We start from the raw sequence: 25,933 nt of genomic DNA on the forward strand, positions 1-25,933 counted from the left end.
ACTTCTTCTTTGTTCTCAATTTTGTCATTTGTTTTTCACTGTACAAAAAGGGATTTTTTCTTCCAAAACATATTATAAAAATAACTTCAGTAAGTCACTGCTGTTAACGTGGCAATCACATTGCCCCCTAGAAATATATCCACACTTTTCCATGGATCCCCCCAAGAACTAGTGCCCATGGAGGAGATGGATTGCATCCTAAGCGTTGTCATTCTTTTCTCACATACACTATAATGGGAGATTGTAGTCAGGGTAGAAATACACAGACATGCCAGAGAGGCTACACACATCCCACCATACTCTAGATATTTGACCAATTTGACAGATAAATTATGAGATGTTCATTTAGTTTCATATTTCTCGATCACTGCTGACTTTTACTAAGCATCTTATTGGCTTTTAACTATCACTCAGAAAATTAAGAACAGGCATGAAAGAAAGCCCTTCATTACTAACTGTTCAGAGTAGGCAAACATGAGTTTGAGATTACTACTAACGGTCTTGGTTTCCTCCACAGGGGTTGGTGGTATGGGCAGCTGATCAGAAAAGACAGGGAGAGTCAGGAATTCCTGAAATGACTAGTAAGCTCACCACAGGAAAACCCCATATGTGGGAAACTACTGGTGCTCATAAGATAATTAGACTAGAGTAGTTGTAATTCAGCTGCACTAATCTTAATGTTAACATCAGTCATTTGTGGTATGAAGTTTTAAAACCCACTCCTAAATTTGCTCACGCTCATCTGTTGGTTTTTGGTCTTATAAGGTTCTACAACTCAGTGGTTTTCCTTTGTTTAATTCTTCATTGACCATGACGAGATATTGTTCAAACACCACATCTTCTTAAGTTCTTCATTATAAGGAGAGTATTGTCTGTCTCTGGCCAGGACCCAGCACTAGGTGGAGGTCATACAGATGAAAGGGAAGGTGAGACATCCCTCTTAGCCGCTTGCAGAGCCAGAGATCAAATGTTTCTGCTACAGGTCAACTTCAAACAACTGGATTAAGTTAATACTTCCCTCTGTAAACAAAACTCTTGTCTTATTCTTGCTCATCTTCCCAAGACAGCTTAACATCCATGTCAGTATCCCAAATAACTTACCCTCAACCAAAAAGATGACAAGTTACAATGAAGGGAAGAAGGGACTTGGAAGTCACGTAGGTCCAGGTCAGGGTGAGATGATTTGGCTTGCAGAAATGGACAGTATATTTTAGAATGGAAAAAATCAGCATGTCTTGGACACAAGACCAGAAGAATGGGGGGGAGGCACCAATGGGCAGTGGGATGATCTGACCTGCAGAGCTAACACCCTGAGTAAGAAGTGACAGCTACGTAACAGAAGAGGAGTGCTACCACATTTGAGAAAGACCTTCAATGGACAGAGCTTTTGCTGCAGTGTTGCTGGGTAAGAGGAGCAGCCCAGGGTGATGGATTCCCAGTCTCATCATTTCTGATCCAAAAAGGGCTGTCCTGATTAGCACTCTCCCTCATGAGAAATCACTTCTGTTTGTCCAGATGGTCCAAGGGCAAAGGCTCACATATTCATCTTTTCCTCTCCAAAGTCATCCAATAAACATCTCAAATGTATAAAGAAATAAATAAAAGCTCATTGAGCTGGATAGTGCAATTAAGCTGATCTGCTCTCTATCAAAATCAAAGAGTACTTCCTTCCTGGAAACAACACACTTAGAAAAAATGAATTTATTTCATATTTACAGAAGAATACACCACTTTTTCTGAATGTTCTTATACTCAGAAGAAGAACCTGGATTTAATCCATACTCTGGAGCAAACTTCAAAGTGGTGTCAAGTGAAGAAGAAATTCCCCATATGGGATCACAGTCCTTTGCTCAACATCATCCTTTAGAGATCAAATATAGGAATTGGTGTTCTGATGTTTCTTTTTCTTCCCACATTTACCATAGTGACTGAAGAAAAAAAGAAGGCATAAATGAGAAAGAAAAAAAGAGTTGTAGTTCAAACCATAGTAATGACATTCGATTGTTTTTTTTTGGTTGTGTATGGAAGTGGTAAAATGTTGACGCAAGATCCAAACCCACTGTATGAAACAGTAGTCTATGTCACTAGCTCATTAAGAAATTTTTTGCCAGGCAAGCCAAGGTGTAAATTTTCCCTGTGTGCCCATAGTGCATTGAAGAGTCTAGTTTGTCACGTGCTAGGAATGGGGAAGCTGTGCCTATATGTCTTCAGTTATAAATCCATTCAGTGGAAGCTATGGAAGCTTTCACAAGCTATGGATAAGCTCACATTATCAAGGGCTCTTCCTCACAGCACGCTTTAATTGAGGCAATGGCTGGTTTTCTTGACCAGAGAGAACTGCAGGATATTCTTTGCAGTCTATCTCTTGTACACTATAATTTTCTGCCTCCAGAAGTTCACAGGGAAATTTTATGAGAAAAATATAGATTACCTCCCAATGGTTTTTGGTGGTGGTGATTTGTTTAACAACCCACATTAGTGGTACTGGAAAGTTACACTTCTATTTAGGAAAAATTACCTGCTCATACTATCAACATGACTAGGGAATTTACATGGATGCTCAAAAAACATCTGTAATTTATGGTGATCAACACGGTTGGAGAAGAATATCCTCAGGAAACCTCAGTCAGGTAAAAGTTAGAAAATACATAGCATACCCTGAAAGTTGCTCTACATCCTCCACTGTCTCGGGTAAAGAGATTCCCTTTGTCTCTGGTAAAAGTAATACTAGGATCCCACAGACAACTGCAAGAATACCTAAAATGGGCATGGAAGAAAAACAAAAACAATTTTTAAAAGTGTTACTTTTTTATATTTGGGGTTCATCAGATAAGGAAAACTTACTCAGACTAAGGTTAAAGGGATATTTTTAAAGTACAACAGGTATTTCTAATTAGTCCTACTCTTATTGAGTATCTTCATGTGAATTTAACGAGCATCTGTTACAAAAACAAACGAAAAACAGAGAGGGAAAAAAAAAAAGAGGGATATAACTTCATTTGAGCCCGAATTGCCCAAAACAAGAGATCTTAGAGGTCAAATCTTATATATCCTTCAGCAGCATAAGTATTTCAGCATTAGATAATGTAACCACAGTACTTCTATAAGCTTCTATTCTTAAATTAATAAGATTTTTTAAAAATAGCTTTTGTCTTTCCATTTATGTTTCCAAGCTAAAATTTGTCATTAGCATCAATTTCTCTTCTTACTTTATCCTACACCTTTTCCTTTTTTTTCCCAGCCACACGTATCACTTGTAAGGCTGGTTTAGTTCCAGCCTCCTTGTTGGAAAAAATATATATATATTTTATTTTCTGCACATTTACTCTGCAGGGTTTATTTTTTCAAATTAAACTGAGAAAAAGAGTTTGTTTTTTTTTTTTTGTTTTTTTTTTTTTTACAGGCAAAAGAAGTTATGGCTAATACAACATCCACAGTCATAACTGTGTATATCAATATAAAAATTGTTAAAGGACGTCAATTGCTACTGTCCAGAGATTAAGTTTACTCCTTTACCATTACACAACTTAGCTGCAGGGTTTTTTAGTCTCGAAATACTTCCCATAGCTTCATCCTTCAACACAGATACCAAAGAGGGCCTGAGATCTTGCACAGCATGCTGTGAAACCATCCAGATCTCAACTATTTGCTGTTCAGCCTCTTGCGCTAGGCATGATGGTTGAGAGGGGCGGGTCTGAGGGGAAATGAGGCCACACACTACACTAGTGCTCTAAGCGAAAAGCTCTGCTAGGAGAATATATCAACCAAAAGTCTATTTAAAATCAATTCTTACTGAAAATAATCAGAGGTAGCTCCAACCAAATGGCTGCTAATCGGAAAAGCAGAAATGGGGCTATGATCCCACCTAGGTCACACAAACTTGAGCACAGAGAAACACCAAAGTTTCTGCAAAAGAAAAGCAATGCCAGATATTTAACAGGTGCTAGCAAGCAGATGAGCCAATATAATTAACTCCAAAATTATCTCATCAGTATATGCCATCTACCTTGAAGCATGGCTATTCAGTTAGGAAACTCTGGATGAGAATGAGCTGTACTAAAAATCAGTGAAATAGGGAATGGTGAAAAGCAGAGCAAAAAAGTTTTGCCTTACCTCAACGTTGTCGGGTACAACTCAGAGTTCACAAGGTACACGATTTCAAAAGCAATTGTGATGCCCAGCCTTCCCAGTGTGGCCACTGTGGTTTTGAACCATGGAATATCTGTCCATTCAGAAAGAAACCCTGGTAAGGGGGACTTTACTGCATCAGCAGAATGCTGTCAGCAGCTCTTGCAGGGATTTCATCTTGATATGCGCACTGACTGCAGCACAGCAAAGGATTTTCCCAATTAGGCTGAGGTGGGATCTACTGAGCAGTCTCTGGCTGCTACAGCTGCTTCTGGGTGCTCTGAGTTCACTAGTAGTCATTGGCAATGCTCCTATTCTTCCTCACAGTCAGAAAAACTCCTGCCATATGAAATCACTGACAACGGCAGCTTACCAAGCTTGAAAAAGGGACTGTAGAGCTAACAACACAGCTGGGGATTAACAAGAAAAAAGCATTTTGGAAAGCTGTTCCTACCCTGACCAAATCAGCCTCTAACATTTTGGTGATAAGTCATGACTGTGTGATAGGTAGGAGGAGAACGCATCCTCACTGCCTGTCTGCCCAAGTTATTCCTTGTCAGGAGTTAGGTGGGCCTCAGGTCTCACTCAGACATGCTATTTCTATTCTCATGCTCCTAAAAGCTCCAAGCCCTGTCAAGAAAAGCTGCTACACAGCAACGCTGAATCAGTACGTGCCAGACAGAAAGTCAAACTGCTGCAGATATCAGTCTATATTGGCATTCATTGCTTTCCAGCATTATGAGATGCTGCTGTGAGGAAACAAATAATTTCCAACTAATTAAATCAGGAGAGCATAACATTCTCCTTAGAGTAGGCTAACTACAATTCATAATTTTTTTATCCATTGCACATTGGATACACTCCTAATACTGATGCTCTCAGGCATCCTCCTGCTCTGGCACTTGGCACTGTATCTGGCACAGGTAGCCCCAAGCCACTCAAGCTGGCTATGTCTGCTCAGGCTCTGGCCACTGCCTCTTAACAGGGAGCCAGGTACAAAGGGCCACATCCACACCGCAGGGCAAAGCCATCCTGACTCATGTGAAACCCCTCAGCAGTCCTCCAGCTCCATCTGGAAAGCCAACAGCCTCTGATGGAGAGCCACCTAGAACATAATGTGGAGCACCTCAATGTCCTTGTAGGAGGATGGTCTCCTGTGTGGACACACCATGACTGAGCAGACTGGGAGGATAGTAAAACAGTAACCCTGAACCTGGCATGAAGGGGAGTTCTGCTTTTGGAGAGGGCTCTGAGAAAACACAATCTCTGCCAGAACTCCAATAGGAGAAACAAGAAAACACTTCAGTTCTGTCAGAACCAGAAAATGGATGCTTGCAGGTTTTTCCATTCCAAAATAATCAAACAAGACACCCAACAAATTTAATCTTATGTTGTGAAACTGCCTTTGCCCTGAAAAGCTCTGTTTTCAAACACTTGCCAGAAAAGCAAAGCTTGGAAAGAACAAAACAAACCCACATTCTCAGCCTGGTTCCCCTTCAGTCCATAGGACTCCTGGGGAGGAGTGTAGCTCCTCCCTGAGCCAGGGTTCCTGACCTGTGTGACTACTCCAACATGACCAGGCTCTCACAAACTGCTAGTGCAGCTTCTTCCATCTGTGCAAACATTTTACTTGAAGCAGTACTGGGACCTCAGATGTCCTATCTGTGAGTACCTCAGCCCCCAGGACTGGGCCCTCTGTGCCCTAATGGCAGCGCTCCACAGCAGAGAACTGGCCAGCAGCCAAGCACAGCATGTTGGCTATACACAGGGGATCCCAGCAGCAGAAACCTGAGTCATGGTAGACAAAATCCTTCAGGAGAGCAGACCCAGCATTCAAAGACTTCAGTGGTCCTCAAACACGCAGTAATAAGTACTTTTGGAGGAATCGCTTTGCAGGGAGCTTAACTGAGTGGGAGATGAACAAGCAGTCCTCTCTGAAGGATTTCATTTTGCACTCACTGCAAATCTGCCTGCTTACTTCAATACATCACACCCATGAAATGGTTCCTCATGGCTCTTCTGAAGCAAAACTATTGTCCCTTGATAAAGTCTGTGACTAAAATCTCTTGGTTAACAGAAACTGCCGCTTGTTCTGACAGGAACATCTCTGGGAAGAATGAGCCTCTATAATGCCTGTTTGGTTCCTTGCTGTTCTGAGGCAAAGCACGCTGACGTGGTAACACTCAGTACACAGCATCTCCAAATGTCCCTCTGTAGATATGCACTTGAAGGTACAATATAACAGTTATACAGGAGGGAAAACAATTTAAAGAAAACAAAGGAGTGCTGGGAAGCTTTCAAGTGATATCAGACCCTTTACATGCCCTTGAATTACTTAATTGAAACCCATACCATTCCTCTACCCTCTCAGCATTGCCCAGACTCCTACTGTGTGCCACATCCCCTACTTCCTTGGATGAGGATGGAAGGGAGAGCATGAATGAGGGTGGACAGAGCATACAGTAACCTGGTACCATTGAGCCACTGGAACAGTCTGCGAATACCAGGACAGCCCTGACACCAGAGGAAGATCAAGAGGGCCATAATATTTTCCCAGGTATAGTCTTATTTTGTAATGAGGGGACCCCAAACAGTGTCTTAGATAGACCACTGATTGCTTCCATCAAGAGTCTTCCAAGTCAATGAATGCATTTTCCCTTCCTGTTTGTGTGTTCTTCCCTTGTATGTGCCTTCAAAATTGTACAGGGCCTTTATACATATTTTTCAAGATCACACCCATCTGTTGTTCACTGCTTATTAAAGATATAACCATGACATATCCCAGGACAGCCTACGAGCAAATAAATTGTTGTTTCATGACTCTTAGTTCTGCCTGCATCACTAGACACCTTTTACTTTTGTCTACACACCCATGTTTAAGGGGTATCAGAGAGAAAAGCCACTGACCTAAATTGGCCAACATAGGGAAGAATTGGAAATTACCTTCTGGCAAGAAGGCAGTAATAAGGCATGCAATTCCTGCCACGATGTTGCTTATTGCGAAAGGAAGGCGCCGGCCAATGCGATCAATTGTGATTAAAATTAGGAGAGCAGCAGGCAACTCAACAGCTCCTGAGATGAAGAAGTCCAGGTAGAGGTTTCCTCCAACAATTCCTAGGCGCATGACAAGCCCTTGGTAGATCAGGGCACTTGTGAACCTAAACACCAAAGACAAAATAGTTCTGAGAGGCAAACAAATGACTGCAAATGGCTGGAAAGACCCTAGAAGTCAGCAGAGGATAATTCTTGATAATGCCCCACCCGTGTAACAAGCAGCACTGATTACAGCCACTTACCAGGCATACATCAGGATGAGTGTGTTCCTCCTCATCTGAGGAGTTCTCACCAGGTCTAGGAAAGAGGGATTGGTGACCTCCACGTTGCTAACAGTGATCTGAGGAGAAAGGCAAGCAGCAGAATCAGCTGTCAGACATCTGACAGCACAGTATCTAAGTAAATGCAGCACTCAGCAGTATTTCAGTTAAGTGAGCAAACACACTGACAGCCTGGTTTGCTGCTTCTAGCACTCCAGAGCAGTATGTAGTTATTAGAAATAGCTTATAACTGAATTCAGCTGCTGGTTTTCCTTAGCAATAACAGAACAAAAATTGGAAAAAAAAAAAATTCCAAATCTTGACTTGAGTGTGGAAAAATGGTTTCCTCATAGCAAACTGAAAGAGGTGACTTGGAACTCCTTGAAAGACAACAAATAGGTTTGTACACATGATGGTCATTCCGAACAGAGAACACCACAGGACAAGCAAAGCAATGAGTTGTGGGATGGCCACAGGTGACACAGATAGGCAGCAGGAAGTGTGAGAAAAAGCAGATCTGTGAAGGGGTTGCAAAACATAACTGGTGAAATTCAGAGGCACTTCAAGTACAAAGCACTATGCTGAGCAAGGCTTTTATCCTGAAACAACTAAAAATCCTGTAAAGTATGGATTAATGATTCTCATGTGCCTCAGAGGTTAATAAGTCTGCTCACACTTCCTCTAGCACAATTATAATGAGGCAGATGATGAAGTAATTAGCTAGGAGGTTTAACAATAGCAGAAAAGGGCTGGTTGATTATATTATGATTATACTTTGGAGCTCGTTGCCTTGGGGTTTTGTGGAGCCAGAACACTAGCAGGGACAAAAAGGGATTAAGCACATCCACAGAGATGGACTTGGACACCAGTTTTTAAATATAGCAAATCAGAAGGAGAATCAGGCCAGGGGTTTTCCAAGCCTGCCAGGGACCAGAGGTTGAGGAACATATCAGGGGAAAGATCAGGCTCCTCTGCCCAAGACATTGCCCTTATTTTGTTCCCTAAGCATTCACTATTGATTTTTACAGAGACATAACATTAAGACACATGCTGGTGTCAGAGCCAACAGGTAGACCTTTGATTCTTATGTTCTTTTTGCAAGTGAGGAAAAGAACAAACAGGTGATTTTAAGCAAAGACCAACCATGGATCTGCCTAAGGACTGGCAGCCATGGTTGGAACTTCCATCAGCTCACAGAAAAGCTGAGGGAAACATGGAGTTAAAGCTGCTGTACATTTTGAAGGGGACTTCAGGCAGCCTGGCTGCTGTGGCTCCCAGAGAGGCAACCCTGGCCTGCAGGGAGATAGGATGAGACAGAGAATTAAATAGGACCACGTGCATTCGTGAAGAGACAAAAGGTAAAGGCCAAAGCATTGTCTGAGCATCTCCTCTACTCAGCCAGGGCTGTGCCCACAGCTGTTTTTCTGTTTGTTGTTCAGACCACAAAGCAGTACAGATGTTTCCAGTGAGATTTGTATGGCCATATTTAAGCACGACTTCTCATAACTGAGAGTCACAAAACTTTCTAAATAGAGAGATAAATGCCACAACTTCCTTTTTATTCCCTCTTGCTTTTCTTCTGCATCCAGAGCCCTGAGTTTTCTTCAAAGCAGCACTCCTGCTGCATTCCAGAGCATTTTGTAAGGCAGGCTGAGGTTGCTGGGTTTCTGCACTGCTCTTGGACTTGCTCATAGTATGGTTACAAAGCTGACATGACTAATTTATAAGAGCAGGCTGCCAGCCATCAGCTGTGCCTTTGTGCAAATATGGTTTTAGTCCTTCAAAGGATGAAAGATAAATTCAGCATGGCTGCTACCATATATTTTAATGTCTCAAGAAAGTCATAATAACCCCAAGCATAACTGAGCATTCTATATAGATGAAGAAATAAAACACTGAAGAGTCAATGATTTGTCAGGAAGAAAACACTCTTCTTCTCCCTTGAAGTCATGGAGAGCTTTGCTATTCACATCAGTGCAGCCAGGAATTCAAAGAGAAGAGCCCATGTTTCCAAAGATACACAATGTGAAGACTCCGCGGGAAGTTTTATAATTAACTTCCATGACATGTTTATGTCCCATCAAATTACATCTCAGTTTTTCAGCAACAAGTTTCAAAGGCTACTCATAGCACAGACATAAGTCTGCACATATTTAACTCTGTGCAGGACAACACACATGCATGTGTATAACACACACATGTAAGCTAATATATATACTGCAAATGCCTGTGTGTAAAGGGAGAGAGGATTTTGATCTATGACTCTCTCAAGAAGCAGTTCTTACTCAACTAGCTCATTCTCCTTTTGGATAGAGATCAAGTATGAAACAATTACTTGATTATTTTTCATGCAAAAAATAAATAGTAAGATAATTACAAGCAACCAGGAAAAAATATTTATAATATACAACAAAGTTAATGAGTTCTGTACAGAGCTGAACTGTGCCAGTGTTATAAGTCAAAGAGCAATAAAAAGAAATGTTTATCTGTTTTTATACAAAGGTCATCTGTGTTTTCTGTGTGCCAGTAAAAACACAAGGCTGATACATCCAGAGCTATACAAGGGATGCAGGCAATGAAACTGCTGTAGAGGGACAGGAAAATCTTAGCCAAAATATGATGAAAGAGAATGCTTCTCACCCCCATCTCTCCACACCTGCACTTCTCTACCTGAAATTCTGGAGTTTCAATGTGCTTGAGAACTCCAATGTGAGTTAACATGAGAAATGCACTCACTCCTCTGCTAATGTGCTTCCTGGAGATACTCTCTCCCCTCTGGGCACACCACCAAAAAGGACACACTGCATATTGAAAAGGTCCCAAGAACAGATTCAGCTTGAAGCTGGGTTAATTTGCTGCAGCTATGAGTGCCTCAGGGTCATGAGGTGGAACCTTCTGAAAGAAATTAAATATGACTTATAGCAAGAAGTAGGAGAGACATCTGCATTCTGATGTGACGCCTTGAATATGCTGATGTCTAGAGAGGAGGGGAGGGGGGAAGAGGATGCAAGAGCTGCATGCAGAGGGAGAGCTGAAGCAGCAAAGTTTTTCCTACCATTGGCCATGCTCAGCACTGGGTAATGCTGACCAGGACAGGTGAACCTCAGTGGGGTATCTGCCCCAGTGAGCACAATGAGCAGAGTTACCCATTTCTTTCTCATTAGTTAGCCTTTTCAGTTTACTTCTCTCATTGGTTTCAACCTGCACTTCTGTCATACCAAAGGCTAGTTCAGCACAGCTCATTCTGCTTTGTAGGACAGCTCAAAGTGATTTCCTAATCTTGGCTGATATTACATTCATGCTTCGGCTTTCACTGGTGACTTGGCTTACTAATTGCTGGCCTAAGTTATTACTTCTCAAATCTCCCTCAATCACATTGTTTCACTAACATACATTCTTATTCTGTATATTCCATTTCTTGGCCACAGAAGTTAAGTATAACTTTTTCCCTGACAAACTCCTCACTCCCCCCTCCCCAATCATTACCCTTTTCCTGCTCACCTGAACAATATAACATACAAAAAAATTACAGCAACAACATGGTACTTAAGTTGCTTATGAATAAAGTGTCTGGCTATGGAAATGTGTGCTTCAGCACACTAATCCCTGATAGCATGTCTAGTTTTGACTTTAGAAAATCATTAGTCTAGAAACATACATCTTAAGAGGCACAGCATAGGTCAGGGCCCAGCTTCTCTACCAAACCTGCTGTGTGAAGATTAATTTGCCTGAGCTGTCATTAACATACACTTAATGAAGTGGAAATACAATGGAATATAAGTATAAACCAACTGGCATTTCTATAGTACTTCCATATTTGCAGACTTCTTGTATGGTTCTTGCCAAGTCTGTAGTTATGGCAGGGATGCTCTTGAATTAGAAGAACAGCTGAAGCTGAGTGACTGATTTATGGAGCACATTTCTTAGCAGATAAATAAAATCCTGTGCATTTGAAAAAGATGTCTGGTGCTTAAGGAAGAAAGTATTGAACTCTATTGCTTGGGGTTCATCCAGAACAATATTCTAGGATTTTTGTGAAGCGTTTCCACTTTTTTTTTTTTTTTTTAAAAAAAAAAAAGCTCAGATAAATCTCAGTTCCTTCCTTTCTAAAGGAAAGCAATGGGAAATTTGTGAGATACTAATCTGTCAGAACCCAGGATACCAACTACAAAGCACACATTGTGATGACCCTGCCTCAGAGGATAGGACAAACTAGACCTCTCTAAACACTACCATCCTAACATCTTTGCCCTTAGTCTCAGGGAAACTCTAGTTAAAAATCACACAGGATAATTTTGCATACATATAAGAATGAATGCATAGGCATGTACATAGGCATTACCAATGCTTTTATATGCTCACAGATGGGCATTTTCTGTAAGTAGTTTCTTTTCAATAAGAAAATTTCTGAAATACTGTTAGCATATAGCTAGTGTTTAGACTAGTAATCTGCAGGTTTTTAAAGTAGGCATGTTTCAAATGAGAGACTTCATTCACTGATTTTGAACTTTTTTTCAGCCCTTGTCTTTCCAGCCAGTTGCACTTTCCAACACTCCCGCACTTAACAACCTAAGCATGGGGACTAAAATCTTGTTTGGGTGTGATGCTTTGAGTGTTACCCACCATACAGATCACATTGAACCTTCAAAAGATTAAAAAAATCTTAAAAAAAAAAAAATCTAGCTCAGACAGATGACAGTACCTCAGAGTAATGTGGCGAGAGATATTTTCCATTGTGTTTTGCAATGTCTTGCATGATTTTTAATGCCTTCTCTCCCTTTTTGCGTGTCAGAAGCCAACGTGGAGATTCAGGAACAACCCTGTAAAAACAGAGAAGCCATTAACAGGGGTTTTGCCTGTTAAAATCTTAAGTAAAGACAAGCCCTTTGCCTTTCGCTTGCTTTTATACCCAATACACTGATTTTTCAATCTTTAGAAGGGAAAACTCCTCAGTCTCCCACACAGTATGTCATCTTTGAGGGGAAGAAGGGAGGAAACAAACTATGTCAATGCTTAGCAAAGTTCAAAAGTAAGAAATCTAACTTATCTGCACATTGTACATCAAGTACAATAACCAACAAGCCAACAGGTTGTCAGTAGAACAGCAAGGTACTACTGAAAGTCAACATTAACCATGCATATTTTCAAGAACAGACAGACCAGCAAGCTTCTAGCTATATTCATACAAGTCTTATAAACCATGCCCAAAGCAAGACCATAGATTAGTGTTTCAGTTTTTGCTTACTTGTAGTTAAGATTAATCACAGTCTAAAAGTGCCATGGCAATGGCAGAAAACTTTTGAAGAAATGGCACATGCAGGAGAAGGATATATGGCTTAGTATCTCCTTCCTAATTTACATCTTGCACATTAGAGATTTTGAGCCATTGTGGTAGTCTCAAGGTGTTCTAATAGCAATAATAACAACAAGAACAATGACTGCAGTGTTACCAGTAGTAGAGTAGGAAAAGGAAGTTGGGCAGTGAAATGGCCAGCTGGATCCCTTGCCAGGTGGGAATCAAGTAGGCAATTCCAGGGAGAATCATAATTCCCAGGGTGAAGAATATCTGTATCACAATCCCAACAATCCGCTGATCAGAACCAACAATCTCTGTCACTGAGCAGATAGAAAGCCAAAATAAATAAAACAGAAACAAACCTAGCTCAAAAGAAAAATGTCAGCAGCGGACCATAAAGAAGGATGGTACTGTATCAGCTCAAGTCTGTCTGTCTAGTCCAGCACCTTGCCTTTAGCTGTACAAGCTGTCACCAGGTTTGTCCAAACATGAGTGATACCACCCCATTAACTTATCCACCATTCTTCAGCCAAAGGTCTCTGACTGCACATTTACTAACAAATTAAACAGGGATAGACCAGGGTCTTGAGACTGCATCACAATTAGTAGCAGTTGTTTGCATTCTCCCTCACATAATTTTGGCTCATGCTCCAGATCAGATGATCATTCAGGTAGGGACTGCACTTGCAGTCAATATGGACAAAACTTCCATAGGGAAGAGAGCTTAGATCCACCACACTGATTTCTCTGAGGGCTAAGATATAGTCTACAGTTTGCTTTATTTATTAGAACAAACATAGTCTTTTTTTAATCCTTTGCTGGAGTTTTTTATTTTGTGAATGTGTCTGCTTATGAAAAATGTGGAAGTCTTTGTCAGACAGTAGTCCTGTCAACAGGAAAAGCTGCATTGCTTCTGAATTTCCTATGACCTGCTACACACAAATAGTGTGGTGAACACATATGAAAGGAGAATCAGAATAGTTCTGAAGGACATCACTCTTTCTATAGGCTTACTAAGGCCCTTACTCATTATTTCTTCCTTGCTCTTCTCCATGAGATCTCAATAGGTCACATAGGTATGTATGCTGCTGCTCATACCCATCTCATATCTATACTGGGTACTGAAGCAAGTTTGCACTTGCAGACATTCTCAGAGGCTACTTTTGTACCAGTAAGTGAGCAGACATTGTCAGGTAAGGAAACTATTCTGTTGAGCTTCTATAAGGGTTCCTGGCATGCTTTGCATGCAGACCAACGGCTGTTTCCCTAGATACACAGTTCCAACATGAACCCAGAGCAAGGATCATACCAAGTTACAATTTGCATGCATCCACCTTGTCACTGAAGATAAATGCATTAAACAGGATGGACTTGGGTTATTTGTCATCCCCTTTGTTCAAGGAAAAATTATCATCAAGAGCAGGCATAACCAGACTCCTTGTCCTCCATTCCTCATTCCCTCACTTTTCTGAGCCAGAAAAAGGAAGATAACAGTTCTCACCAATCACGTAGCATGTCATCCAGGTTCCCTTGCCAAAGACACCTTGGAGAAAACGGAAGATCAAAAATAGAGTAAAGTTCGGTGCAAATGCCACTATAATACCACATATCCCAACCCCAAGGCAGGAGAGCAGGTAGATGAGGATTCTGCCATATCTGTTGAAAAAAGAAAATAAAAATCATGACAGTCAATAGAGTGTACCATCTCATTTGAATGAGAAATTCAAAGGTGCCTTTTTGAGACATGCCTTGTTCCAAATGGAAGCTGCCTGAAATTTTGCAGTCTTGGCCCTCAGGATACAGGGCTCTTTTCTCCATGGTAGTTATCACTGAATTTAATCACTAATTTTACAACTGGTGATGTTCTCATCAGATACTCTTTTATTTTAGAAAAGTGCTGATCATATTGTAGCTAAACTATGGCCCTTAAATCACAGTTTGTAGTTTTGATCTAGTTGAAATAAGGGAAAAATGTGTGTGTTCGGGGAGGAGGGGGAAGGGGAGGGGGAACTTCTGTTTATACAGATTAATCTCTTAGTTGTAATTGAAGCCAGCTCTGTGAAAGAAAGTCATTTCTTCCTTAATCACCTTATCTGATTTTTCCAGTTTTTTTTTTTTTTTTTAAAGGTTTAAGACCACTTGGTTCTCAAGTCTGCCTAGCTTATCCATGAGTCTCATTTTCCAGCAAACAAAGTGTCATTATTAATGAAGGTAAGCCACAGTTCCAGAAGAAAAAAGGGAAAAGAAGCGAAAGAAAAACACAATAAAACTTCCCTATAGTTTTAACAGCAATCATGTCCTTGGAACTCAATAAGAATTTCCATTTCTAGTGTTGTTACTGCTGTGGTTTTAAAAAGAAACTGAAAGCTGATACAGTTATTTATATTACCAGAAAGGATTAGTACGTTTGTTCATTTTGCTCAAAATATGTCATGAGAAGAATTGCTATGGGACAATAATCAAGATAGGAAGTTTATTTTCACTTCAGCCAGTTCTTCTCAGTCTAAGTTCTTCTTTTTCAAAAAGAAAAGTCTAATGGCTTCGGTGCAGCACATTCCTCCAGTACCTCCATCAAGTCATAGCAATCATAGTTGTTCTGTAGTTACATTATGATTAATACATGGGTACTTGTATTAGTAATTAGCTGCAATATCTCTCATTATACAGTCTTAAGGTATTAGTATTACAACTGCACAACCAAACACTGAGCAAAGACATTCTAAGTTGCCAGTGCCATGACATCTCTTCCTCTTTCCTATATTCTTTACTACTATATCCCTTGAAAAGATCAGGTTTTTCTTAAAAGTACTCTTGTTTGCTAGGTTAAAATTTGGTTTCTGAGTTTACATTCTGGTTAATTCTGTTTTTGCTTGCTGTCCACTTCACTGGCAGAGCATATTTCTTCATAAAATACTTCAGTTTTGCCTTTATTTTTCTTTGATAACTGATAATGGTGAACAGGGGTGCTCGTAGACAAAGCATAGGTTGACTATCAGTAATTACTAACACAAGGCAGAAGCCAGGCTCCTTCTTCCACTTTAAGAAAAAAATAGGTAGAAACAGTGGGGTTTCCCTGCTCTAGAGTGGGCTGCTGCCCAAGCCTGGTTGTCAGCTACATCTTTTCTTTGACATTCATCCAGCCCTAGCTCAGTTAAAGACAGTAGAGAGAGAGCTATGATCTTGATGGCCTACATGCAAGTCCAGCATGTGAACAGTTACCCTACTGTGCTCACTCCTCTTCTCCTTAAGTAGCTGCTTTCCTCAATGGTTCCCTTACGTATTTTCCAGTAATCACTAGCCCAGAAAGCTCTTATAAATACATCCTTTTCATTCTGTGTCCTTCTACCCTTCCTGGGTCCAGATGTGTACAGAAAACATTGGAAACCAATGTTTTGGTTTTAAAGTCCAAGTATGATCAGGAAGTATCACTGCCTGAAGATCCTACCCCCAAAAAAAGTAGTCAAGGTTTGGTTAATCCAGACTGAAGTTGTTCACCCGAAGTTCACTAAACTTCCAAAGTGGTCACGTGTGCTTATTGCAGGTCACTACAACTTATTTCATCTCCAAACAAATAGAAGCACAGCAGTGCTAACACTTTACCTGTCTGCTGCATAGCCAAGGGTGAAGGCACCAGCCAGAAAACCCAGGTTGAGGATAGCCTGTGAGAGATCCAACATCCAGGCATGGCCACACACAAGGTTATACTGTGGGAACAAGAGAGAAGTGTAAACACCCTAGATAGATTATCATCATCCCCAGAGCATAGCAGTACAGAAACAACATAAGCAGGAAGGAGAAGGGTGAGAAGATGAGGAAGGAGCTCACTGGAGCTGGAGTTTTTGACATTGCAGCCTTACATGCAGGAATCAGTTGGTTTTGATGGTGCATCACTCGTTATATACATTCACATATGTATATAGTCATAAGTATTATCCTTTTTTCTTTTCTCTTAGTAAACAGTTTTATCTCAACCCATGAGTCTACTTCATTTCCCCCCCCAATTTTCTCCCCCATTTCACAGGGAAGAGTGGGAGTGAGCAAAGGACTGTGTAGTGTTCAGCCACCTGCTGGGTTAAACCACAATACCTGGTCAGCAGGTCTTTTGGCAAGATTCATCTGGCCAGCTGAGCCTTCATTTCAGGCATAGGCAATATGTTTAGGCTGGAGCTGAACGCTGCTGCTCAGCTGAGCTTTTGTACAATGCAGCAATTGCTCTCACAGGACCTCGAAGCAGAAAGCCAGCTTCAGCCTGCATTTGTGCTCCAGCATTTGTGCTCAACACGACTTCACATGAGCCTTCACGCCACTTTATTCTTCTTCCAGAGAATGTCTGTGGAGTCAGTCTGAATGTGTCATTCTCCAAGAAAGGCAGAGAAGTCCTCACACTGCTCTGCCAGCAGTGCCCAGGAATAACAGATAGGTTGACTTCATGGCCTGCAGAGTGAATAGTCTCTCCCTTGAGGGGTTAAGAATACTTACCACCTCACAAACAGCTCAACTCCCTTTTGATTCAGACCTTGGAAGGAAATATCAGGCTGGTAGATTAGCAGAGAGAGGTTCATACAGGATGAGATTTAAGAGCCCTTCACAGAATTGCCTGAGTTAAAGAGCAAAAAGTCCTCTTATTCCTTCAGAAGATGGTCATGAGAGAGGATTCCCCTTATAATCCAGAATAGCCAAAGAGAGAATAGGGAAAATAGGGAACACAAGAATAGGGAACAAAGTGAGAGCATTACTGCCCTGCCAGAAACACCCATAAAATCAGTGTGAGAAAAAAATTAAAAGATGCACATAATAACAAAATTGTTCAAGCAATGTCAGAATGAAATTATGCTTACACAGACATCAAAATCCATTAAGAAAATAGTTCTGCCTTGAATTCAGTTGTTGATTTCAAAGACCAAGCCCAAGATTTCTACACTCAAAAGCTGTATTGGTATTACTCTTGTTCTCTAGCTGACATACCAGTTCTCCCAGGAAGGGGCGAATAATTGACCTCAAATCTGTTTACAATTGTACAACTACTGACACGCATGGAGCTCTGGCTGAAGAGCTGTTCTCTGAAAGCAAACATGACCTCCTTGTTGACATTTGGTATCAAAATCCCCACCCTTTACAGTAAGATTGTCTCACCCCAATGTAGCAAGCTGGCTGTCTGAATCAGTCATCAGGGCACTGCCAGAGCTGATTCAACCCATCCCAGGAGAGGTGTCCATAGATAAGAGCCAGGATGCTGTCCTTTGGGGCTCCCTGCCTCCTGCCCTTGACCAAGCACAGGTAGCTCAGCAAGGAGTCTGAGATGATGACGTGCTAGTGAGGTGACCCCCTCACTCTTGTTTCAGTCATCTCCTTCCCAAAGGAGACATCAGAGTGAGCAGGGCTGCATCCAGTTCTCATTTGGCATTTGAGGGTGAGACAGGCAATAGGAACCATCTTCTTCAGGACATCCCCTTCTATAGTATCCTTAGAGTGGGGGAAATCAGTCCCTCCTACCCTGATGGCCTAGCAATACAGGCAGATGGACAGTCCTGCTTAGAAGACTTAGAAGTAATGATCTTCCCAGACACTAGAAGCTTGAATGTTAACATGAAATTCCAAGCCAGAATCAGCCCTTGGTGTAACTGAAGGAGCAATGCTGGTACACTTCTTTGCTGATCTCCAAAGCAGCAGCAAACTACCTTGGCTAGATAATTTTGTGATAAGGAAGAGGTTTTGCACTGGACCTCTATAGTTCATCAGAGAATAAGTTCTTGTAAAAGGAGTGGGAACTGGCTGAGATGAGAACAGAGTAAACACTCATACTTGACTCACAATCAAAAAACTTAATTTGTGGCAACCTCTTATTTCGTCATAGCTTTGGCAAGAGACAAGCTTTTTCCATTTCCTCTGGACATGAAGTCTAACAGCAGACTTGCAATTCCTTGTACTTCAGAGATGCAGCAATTGGACAGATCAATAAAATAGGAAAGGTGTTACAACAGAGGTGCAATGACAGAAGGACCAGCACAACAGAAAATTGCTATAAAGGATGAAGATTGCTCACCTGTATCAGAAGATTTCAGGTTTGGAAGGGAAAGCTTCACCAAGAAAAGATCTCCAGAAAAAACACCTTCCCCATTAGCAGTCAGCCCTTAAATGAGGTCTAAGAGAGGTGCTGCCAGTCTTCACCCCTTGCAGTCACACAGCTGAATTGCCTTCACCTGTGCTCCCAGGGGGTGACCGGATCCTTTCCCCAGGTGCTCAATCAGTGGTTCAGGCTATGACTCAGCATCTCCCATACAAAGAGGCTTTATGCACTAAGTCCCAAAATGTTTCAGCACACCTCTCCCTGCAGAGATGCATTGCTTCAAATGACATTTCATTAAAAGCTCCTCAAAGCATTGCACTTTTGTGTAGGAGTTTGGAAGTACTTTTTACGTGTCACGATTAAGTTCCAGTGAGGAGGTTCACCCATCATTTGATGAAAGAGACCTACAGTGATCCATCACCCCAGTTTCAACCATGTGGTTAAAACCTATACACGTGTGTTACATGGCATTCATACAAATGGCCAAACAGCAACAAAGAGTTTAAGACAATGCTTATTGCAAAAGGAAAACTGGAGTTGTTTATTTCTTGCTGGGCAGTTCTTCTCTCATTCTCTGGACAGCCAAAGTGCTATCTTTAACACGTATTTAACAAAATGAAAGCCCCTGCAAACACACACAGAGAAATGGGAGAAATAATCTTTTTGTAAAAGATTCTGAAAGAGTGCTAAAGGACACAGTCATTTTCCATGTCTTATTTCAAGCTGAGCACTTAACAAGACAAATGGAGCCAGCCTTTACTCTGCTGCCAGAGAAACATATAGTCTCTTAAGAAACAGCATCTGTCCAAAAAACAATATGACAAACCAAGGCCCAAACCCTCAGCCAGTATCGGCTAGCTCAATTGAGTCAACAGAAACACAGCCCCACTGATGTAACTGCAAGGAACAGCTCCAGCCCCTCACACAAAGGGAAAGTGGAGAGTTTTGTAGGAAATTTAGCTATCACTTCTCTATGAGCTCATGTCTGCCTTTTTCCACCTTCTCTTCACTGCTTAATATTAATCCCATAGTGATGGTGGAAATAAGACACTGTACTGTTGTGCCAGCAACAAAGATCACACTAGATCAGTGCTTCAAGGGTGTTGTTTCTTGTTTCAGAGGAGAGCAAAAAGTCCAGCTGTGCTATCTCCAGCCAGAGCTGGACTGCTGCATTATCCCCTAAGCTAAGAGACTGCAGAAGCTGAAACAAACATTACTGTCCTACTTGCAGGTTCTGCAAATGTTGGCTAACTTATTTTCTGAGGCAAGCAGAGGAGTAAGAAGATTTATTCACAGCAGGTGCAACAGGATACATCTGTATTATCATTTGTCCACCTCAAACCTCACACTTTGACTAGAAATTGCTGCCAGGTCCTAAAATGACATCATCTGTGTCATGGAGACTTGCTGCAGGCAAGACAGATTGGAATCAGTCCCTTAACTTTTGCCAACACAGGCTGCTAATAAGCCCAAAATATACCAGCTGTGATGTAGCTGCTGATGAGCACCCAGACTTTCCTCATGCTTTCATGCACCTTGACAGGCAACCCAAGCTCAGATATGACTGTAATTCATGAGCATGCCCGAAGGAGTCATCATCACCAAAAATGCCTGCATAAAATACTTAGTACTTTGCAAACCATTACTCTTTCATCATAGGTACTCATCATAGGTAGCAGCTGTAAGACAAATGCCAGTCACTCCAAACATCCCCCTTCTTTACCTTTTACTGTTGAGCATAGGATATCTCTCTGGTTAGCCTGGGTCACCAGATCTGGCTGCGTCTCCTCCCAGCTTTTGGTGTACTCTCAGCTTCTTGCTGGCAGGGCAGCACAAGAAACAAGAGTCTTTGGCTCTGTGTAACTCTGCTCAGTAACAACTAAAACGTGTATTATTTGGTGTATTATTATCACTATTTTCATCAGAAATCCAAAACACAGCATCATTCCAACCTCTATGAAGAAAATTATGGCTATGCCAGCCAAATCCATGACATGATGCACACAGTTATGCCTCCCATTTTTACATGGAGTTGCACAAGACTTCATCAAGTTGAATGGGAGAAGACTAAACTTGGCTCAGACATCTATTCAGACCCATCATCAAAGACACTACCACATTAGAGAGATCTTAGCCAAGTTTCGCACATTGTGAGGCCTTTGCTGGTATCTCAAAACCTTTAAATCATCCCAGGTGCACTTTGCTTAAGTCTACTTCAAGCACCGCAGTGCCAGTGGATGACTCCACCATGATCTGGGTGGATCACCTCTCAGGGCCTGTGGACATCAGACAATTTTAAAAGAAAGCCCTTAGCATTGCTTTCTCACCTGTCACTAGGCCATACCGACAGGCTTTGCTAAGCACTACTCCTGTGATGATTTCTGAATAGATTTTGCTCTTCCTAAATGTGGAAGGACAAAAGCCCTGCTCTGTTCCTCAGCAGACATAAGGAGCAGATAAGGTGCCAGAATTCCTAAGGTAATTGAAAGAAACAAAAACATTTCTGCACATACATAATAGCAGATGCATGAGAAAAGAAGAAGGTGTTCATTGATCTGGTTAAGCAGATTAGAGATCTACTTAAATTCAGTCATTATTTGTTAGCACCTCAGATGAGTAAAAGGAGACTAAATTAAAACTGGGACTTAAATCATCTCAAATCAAGATCCTTTAATAGCTGATCTCAAAGCAGCTGAGCCAGGATGTGCATGTCACAGGTTTCCTTACTACATGAAGAAACTGAGCCTCATGGGCTGTGAGTCGTCCAGCAAATGTTGCAAAACTGTGAAGAGCCCAAGCACTGAGGTGTCCCACCACCCTGGAGCTGCAGTGACACTGCTAGTGTAACCCAATGTCCCTGTGCAGGGACACGCACTTCTGCCCTCTGCTACTCATAAGCTCTTTCTTTCTGGTTTTCTCAATGTGTTCTCTTGGCACACTGGATCTGCTTCCCCAAACAACTCACATCCCTCCTACTCTACACAGCCCTGGCAGGTGCCCCAGGACAAAGGCAGCTGTGCACAGGGTTTGCCAGTGAACATTCAACCTTTTGCTCCCATTTACGGTGGCAGCACAAACATTGGTTTCATTTTCTCTAAGCCATGCCCAGTGTTTCAATGCATCCGGAAAATCAAAAGGGTTAAAGCCATAAACAGCTTCTGAACACAGTTCTGTTGGCACAACTAACATGCCACAGCAAAGCTAAAGGGAGAAAAATGAAAAAGTAAAGGAATCTCCTTTTTTTTTTTTTTTTTTTAAAGCTACCAGGTGGCTGGTTAGCATGGCTTCCTAGGTTTGCACCAGGATCTACACTTGTCCTGACACTGGCAGCATGCCTCACACCAGCAGCACAGCCTCCCTGCCACAGCCCAGCAGCATTCACCTTCCTGTCACCATTACCATCAGCCAAGACCAGATTTGGATACCAGCTCCCACCTGTCACTTGCTGCCTAATTTTGGTGCTGGCACACAAAAACCAGAGATCAGGGCACAAAGCTCTGCTCTGAAGACCCTGAGAACTGTGAGCAGCAGTGTCTCAGCTGGATAGGGAGAGTGGCAAGTTGAGAGGTTGGGGTGGGCATCACTTTCTGCCTCATGTCTGCTCAAGGCTTCACCTGCTGTAGTTTACTCTGCAATTCAGGGGCACAGCTCCAGCAAAGTCAAAGCTGGTGAGTCAAGCAGGAGCTACAGCCAGCACCTATGTTGCCACGTTTTGCACTGCACCTTGATTATTTCTTGCTCAGCTTCCTGAAGCACAGTAGTAATTTTTCATCTCTGCATTGGTGACACAGTTGAAGAGGTCTACTATACACTTACTTCACTATTACAGACTGCACAGAGGATTTTCTAGGGCAGCATTGCACGTGGCTTTTCACAGCCTCACAAATGTCACCGCACCTACAGGTGCTTACCAGCAGCAGTAACAGGTACTTGGTGGCACTCCGACATTTCAAGAGAAGCTGCATGATAGCTTTGAGCATGGATGTATTGCTTTTTCTTTAGTATTTTAGTAGTATTTAGTAGTTTAGTACACAACAGTCTCAGCTGATTCCCATTGGATTTCAGGAGGGAGCCAGCTGCCAGTTTTCACTGCTACCTGCAGAGCTCAGCATTCATCACTGGAGACATGGAGGACACATGCTGCTGGTCCAAGCTGGTCACCAGCACCCCAGCCACAAGGGCATCACTTTGTTTTAACGTCAAATCCCTCCAGCAACAGAGCAATGAGGGCAGTAAGAGGAGGCACCATCCAGCTCAGCTCACCTTTCCCTGGAAGTCTGACACTGACACCTGATCTCACTCTTTGTCCTGATCTGCTCGTGGGACCAAAGCCAAGCCAGTCAGAAGAATCAGCACCTGAAGAAATGACTCATCCTTAGGTCCTCCTATTGCAACCCCACACCAAGAGGGAAGCGCTGAGGCGGGGACAGAGCCTTTCCTTACCTCGCTGACAATGGAGGCGTGGGGCTGTTGGTACACCCAGGAGTCCTGGCAGGGGGCAAGTGATGGGCTGCCCACTCTGCCATCGAGGCGGTGGGTGAGGGGGCTGGCACAGCCGGCAGCCGCATCCCAGGTCACATCCAGCCGCTCGCAGCGCCCACCGGAGGAGCCATTCACCAGCAGCAGGGGCAGCACTGTAAAGTTTCGCTCCTCTTCCAGCGTCCAGCCGCACTTTTCACTTAAATCAGCCGCCCCAGGTATCCGGCACCAATAGTTGTCCGGCACCTGCCCGAGGAAAACCACGCTGGCAAATAGGAATGAAAAAGTGATGCCTGTCTGACAAAGGAGGAAAAAGACCCTTTTCTGAAATCTTCCAAATTCCCCGGCTTCCTTCAACACCTCATCGAACGAGGGCATGGTGCGAGGCAGCGTGCCCTCTCAGTGTGCCCGCAGGGCTTACGCTTTGCAGCAGCTCTGTGCTCATGTCCCACGGGTGTCCCCGTGCATGACCCTCCGGCGACATGCAGTGTGCCAGGCTGCAGGCAGCCCGGGGCACAGAGATTTAAAGAGCACGAAAATGTTGTCGGAGAGGAGGGGCGAGCCGTTTCCTATTCATCCTGAATGCCAAGCAGATCGTGTAATAAAAGCAGTTAACTCCTTAGGGGTGAGTGAGGCACTAATGCCGATGTAAATATGTAGGTGCAAGGGCAAAGCAGAGAGTTAACTGGAAAGAGCAGAAGCTGTTGCAGAATGCAGCAGTGAGTGATGCAGCCACTCAGCAGGAGAGAAAGTTGCCTCAGAGAGAACTATGAAGTCTTTCTTCAGCAAACAGAAGTACTGCAGTAGTGGTTTATTATTTGTCCAGAGTGCTACTTCATGACTTGTGCAGATTTAATTTGCAAGTCTTTCCTTTCCACAGCACAATTAAAACAAGGCTCTCTAACTGGGCCAGTCCAAAATCCAGGATTTTTTTAAAGTTGGCTCCATCTATTTATAAAAGCCTTTTACATATCCTTGTTCATTTTATTTTCACAAAATCTTCCCATAAGTAAAATACAAAATGACCAGTTTCCCTTTCTGCCTCTCAAAAATGAATGGAAAACAAATTGATTCACTTTTCTATTCTGCTGGATTTTTGAGTGTGAGAAGAAGGGAAGGGAGAGTCGGAGCTGAGCTTCATTTTGTGGGAACATGGGCACATCTCATGCAGAACTCCATCAGTCAGATCAGAGGCAACAACACACATTCTGCACTTTGTTCTACAGCCCCACTCTCCCTTTGCAGGAGGGAGCACAGAGCCAGCACCTTTGAAGCATATCTCCAGCAATCCTTTATCTACTGTCACTTACAGCTTTGACCATGGATCTCTATGGTTTTCGGTAGAACTGCAATTTCTAAAATACTTAGTTGCAAACAAAGGAAGGCTTTGATTACTATACAGTCTATCTGACATGAGTTTTATAACAGATGTGAAGACCAGGGCTGTACTGGACCAGGGCTTGGCAAAGATGTGTGCTGAAGGTAGAAGAGCTACTGTACTTGTAACAGGAGATGCTTTTCAGGGAATTTCACTTGTCTGCCAGTTAAATTGTTTTGTAATAATCAAGCGTAGAGGTGACCTTTGTGTCCAGGTCTGTGCCTAAGGAAGAAGGGCAGAGTCTGATGGCTGGCTTTGAACACAAGAAGCTGTTTTATCCCAACTGTGCTGAGCAAGCGTTGATCACACTGGGGTGCCAAAGGTCATATGGCAGATTCTGACAGCTCCCCATGACCAGGGAAATTTCTCTGAAGGACCATCTCTAAGTTAAACCAACAGGGACAGAGCTTGATGCAGGCTCTCACAGTGCACTGATGTGCAGTGCTCTCATGGCTCTGCTCGAGTGTGTGTGAAACATTGCATCCTTCTCAGGCTTTTCTCTAGTAAGAAATGTGACTTTCATGTTGAGTACTAGCTCACTTCTGAAGCATGAGTGGTCTCCTGTAAGCCATATAACAATATATCCCTGGTCAGCATTTCACCTGTTTAAGAAGCCATCCATTTCCACCTCTAAGTTATTCAATGGAACTAGAGCAGGCTTGTCTGATGTGATATTTGAGCAATATTTGAGCATTTCCTCAGGAGCTACTTTCTCTTCCTAAAGTAAGCATGATCTAGTAGCTGGTTGACAAAATTTCATTGATCTCATCCATTGTGCTCCTACTGTGAACAGCATGTGCACCAGAATCTGAAAGAAAACCTAGCAGTTGGGAGAGATCAGCTCTAAGTCCCAGCAGCAGAAATCCGGGAAAGTTCCTGATATTACTCACTGTAATTGTTGGTCATAGGCATAATGATTCATTCAGTAAAGTTAATTCAATTGTCTGGAATAGACGATGTCAAGGTGACCTGAGCTCCATAGCATTCACACTTGTTTTCATTCCTTGGTCCAAAAGTGAATTATCAGTATTTGCCACCATATCATATCAATGTGCTGCAAGGCTCCAGTTTGTGAAAGAAATCTAAAACATCCCAGTGAGAGATTCATGAGAATGAGCATTGACGTTACTCTACAAATAAAGCAATTCCCATTTTTTCCAAGGCTTTCCTGGAACTTCAACTTCATGAACTGGAAGAGCTGAACATATTTGAGGTCAAGAAGATGATGGGTTTGTATATAAAGCCTGCAAGCGTACCCTCTTTAGAGAATG

The 25,933-nt window shown here is 42.4% G+C and overlaps 1 protein-coding gene across 2 annotated transcripts; it reads right to left on the bottom strand.

Annotated features, from left to right (window-relative positions):
- Positions 1–1,683: 1,683 nt before the first annotated feature.
- On the bottom strand, positions 1,684–24,174 carry SLC22A3 (solute carrier family 22 member 3). 2 transcript variants are annotated; one of them, XM_031612627.2, is made up of 11 exons: positions 23,249–24,172; positions 16,339–16,442; positions 14,240–14,394; positions 12,893–13,058; positions 12,145–12,262; positions 7,425–7,522; positions 7,072–7,286; positions 4,114–4,222; positions 3,794–3,906; positions 2,658–2,757; positions 1,684–1,928 (listed from the first exon to the last, which is right to left on the bottom strand). In XM_031612627.2, the coding sequence occupies exons 1-11, from the start codon at positions 23,660–23,662 to the stop codon at positions 1,871–1,873; spliced, it is 1,650 nt and encodes a 549-aa protein (XP_031468487.1). In that variant the 5' UTR covers positions 23,663–24,172; the 3' UTR covers positions 1,684–1,870. The 2 variants fall into 2 exon arrangements, with proteins under 2 accessions (XP_031468487.1, XP_089991670.1); XM_090135544.1 differs by lacking the exon at positions 3,794–3,906 and having other exon boundaries at positions 23,249–24,174.
- Positions 24,175–25,933: the final 1,759 nt, after the last annotated feature.

This window comes from Phasianus colchicus, chromosome 2 (genome assembly GCF_987193195.1).
Source record: "Phasianus colchicus chromosome 2, bPhaCol1.hap1.1, whole genome shotgun sequence".
Taxonomy (NCBI): domain Eukaryota; kingdom Metazoa; phylum Chordata; class Aves; order Galliformes; family Phasianidae; genus Phasianus; species Phasianus colchicus.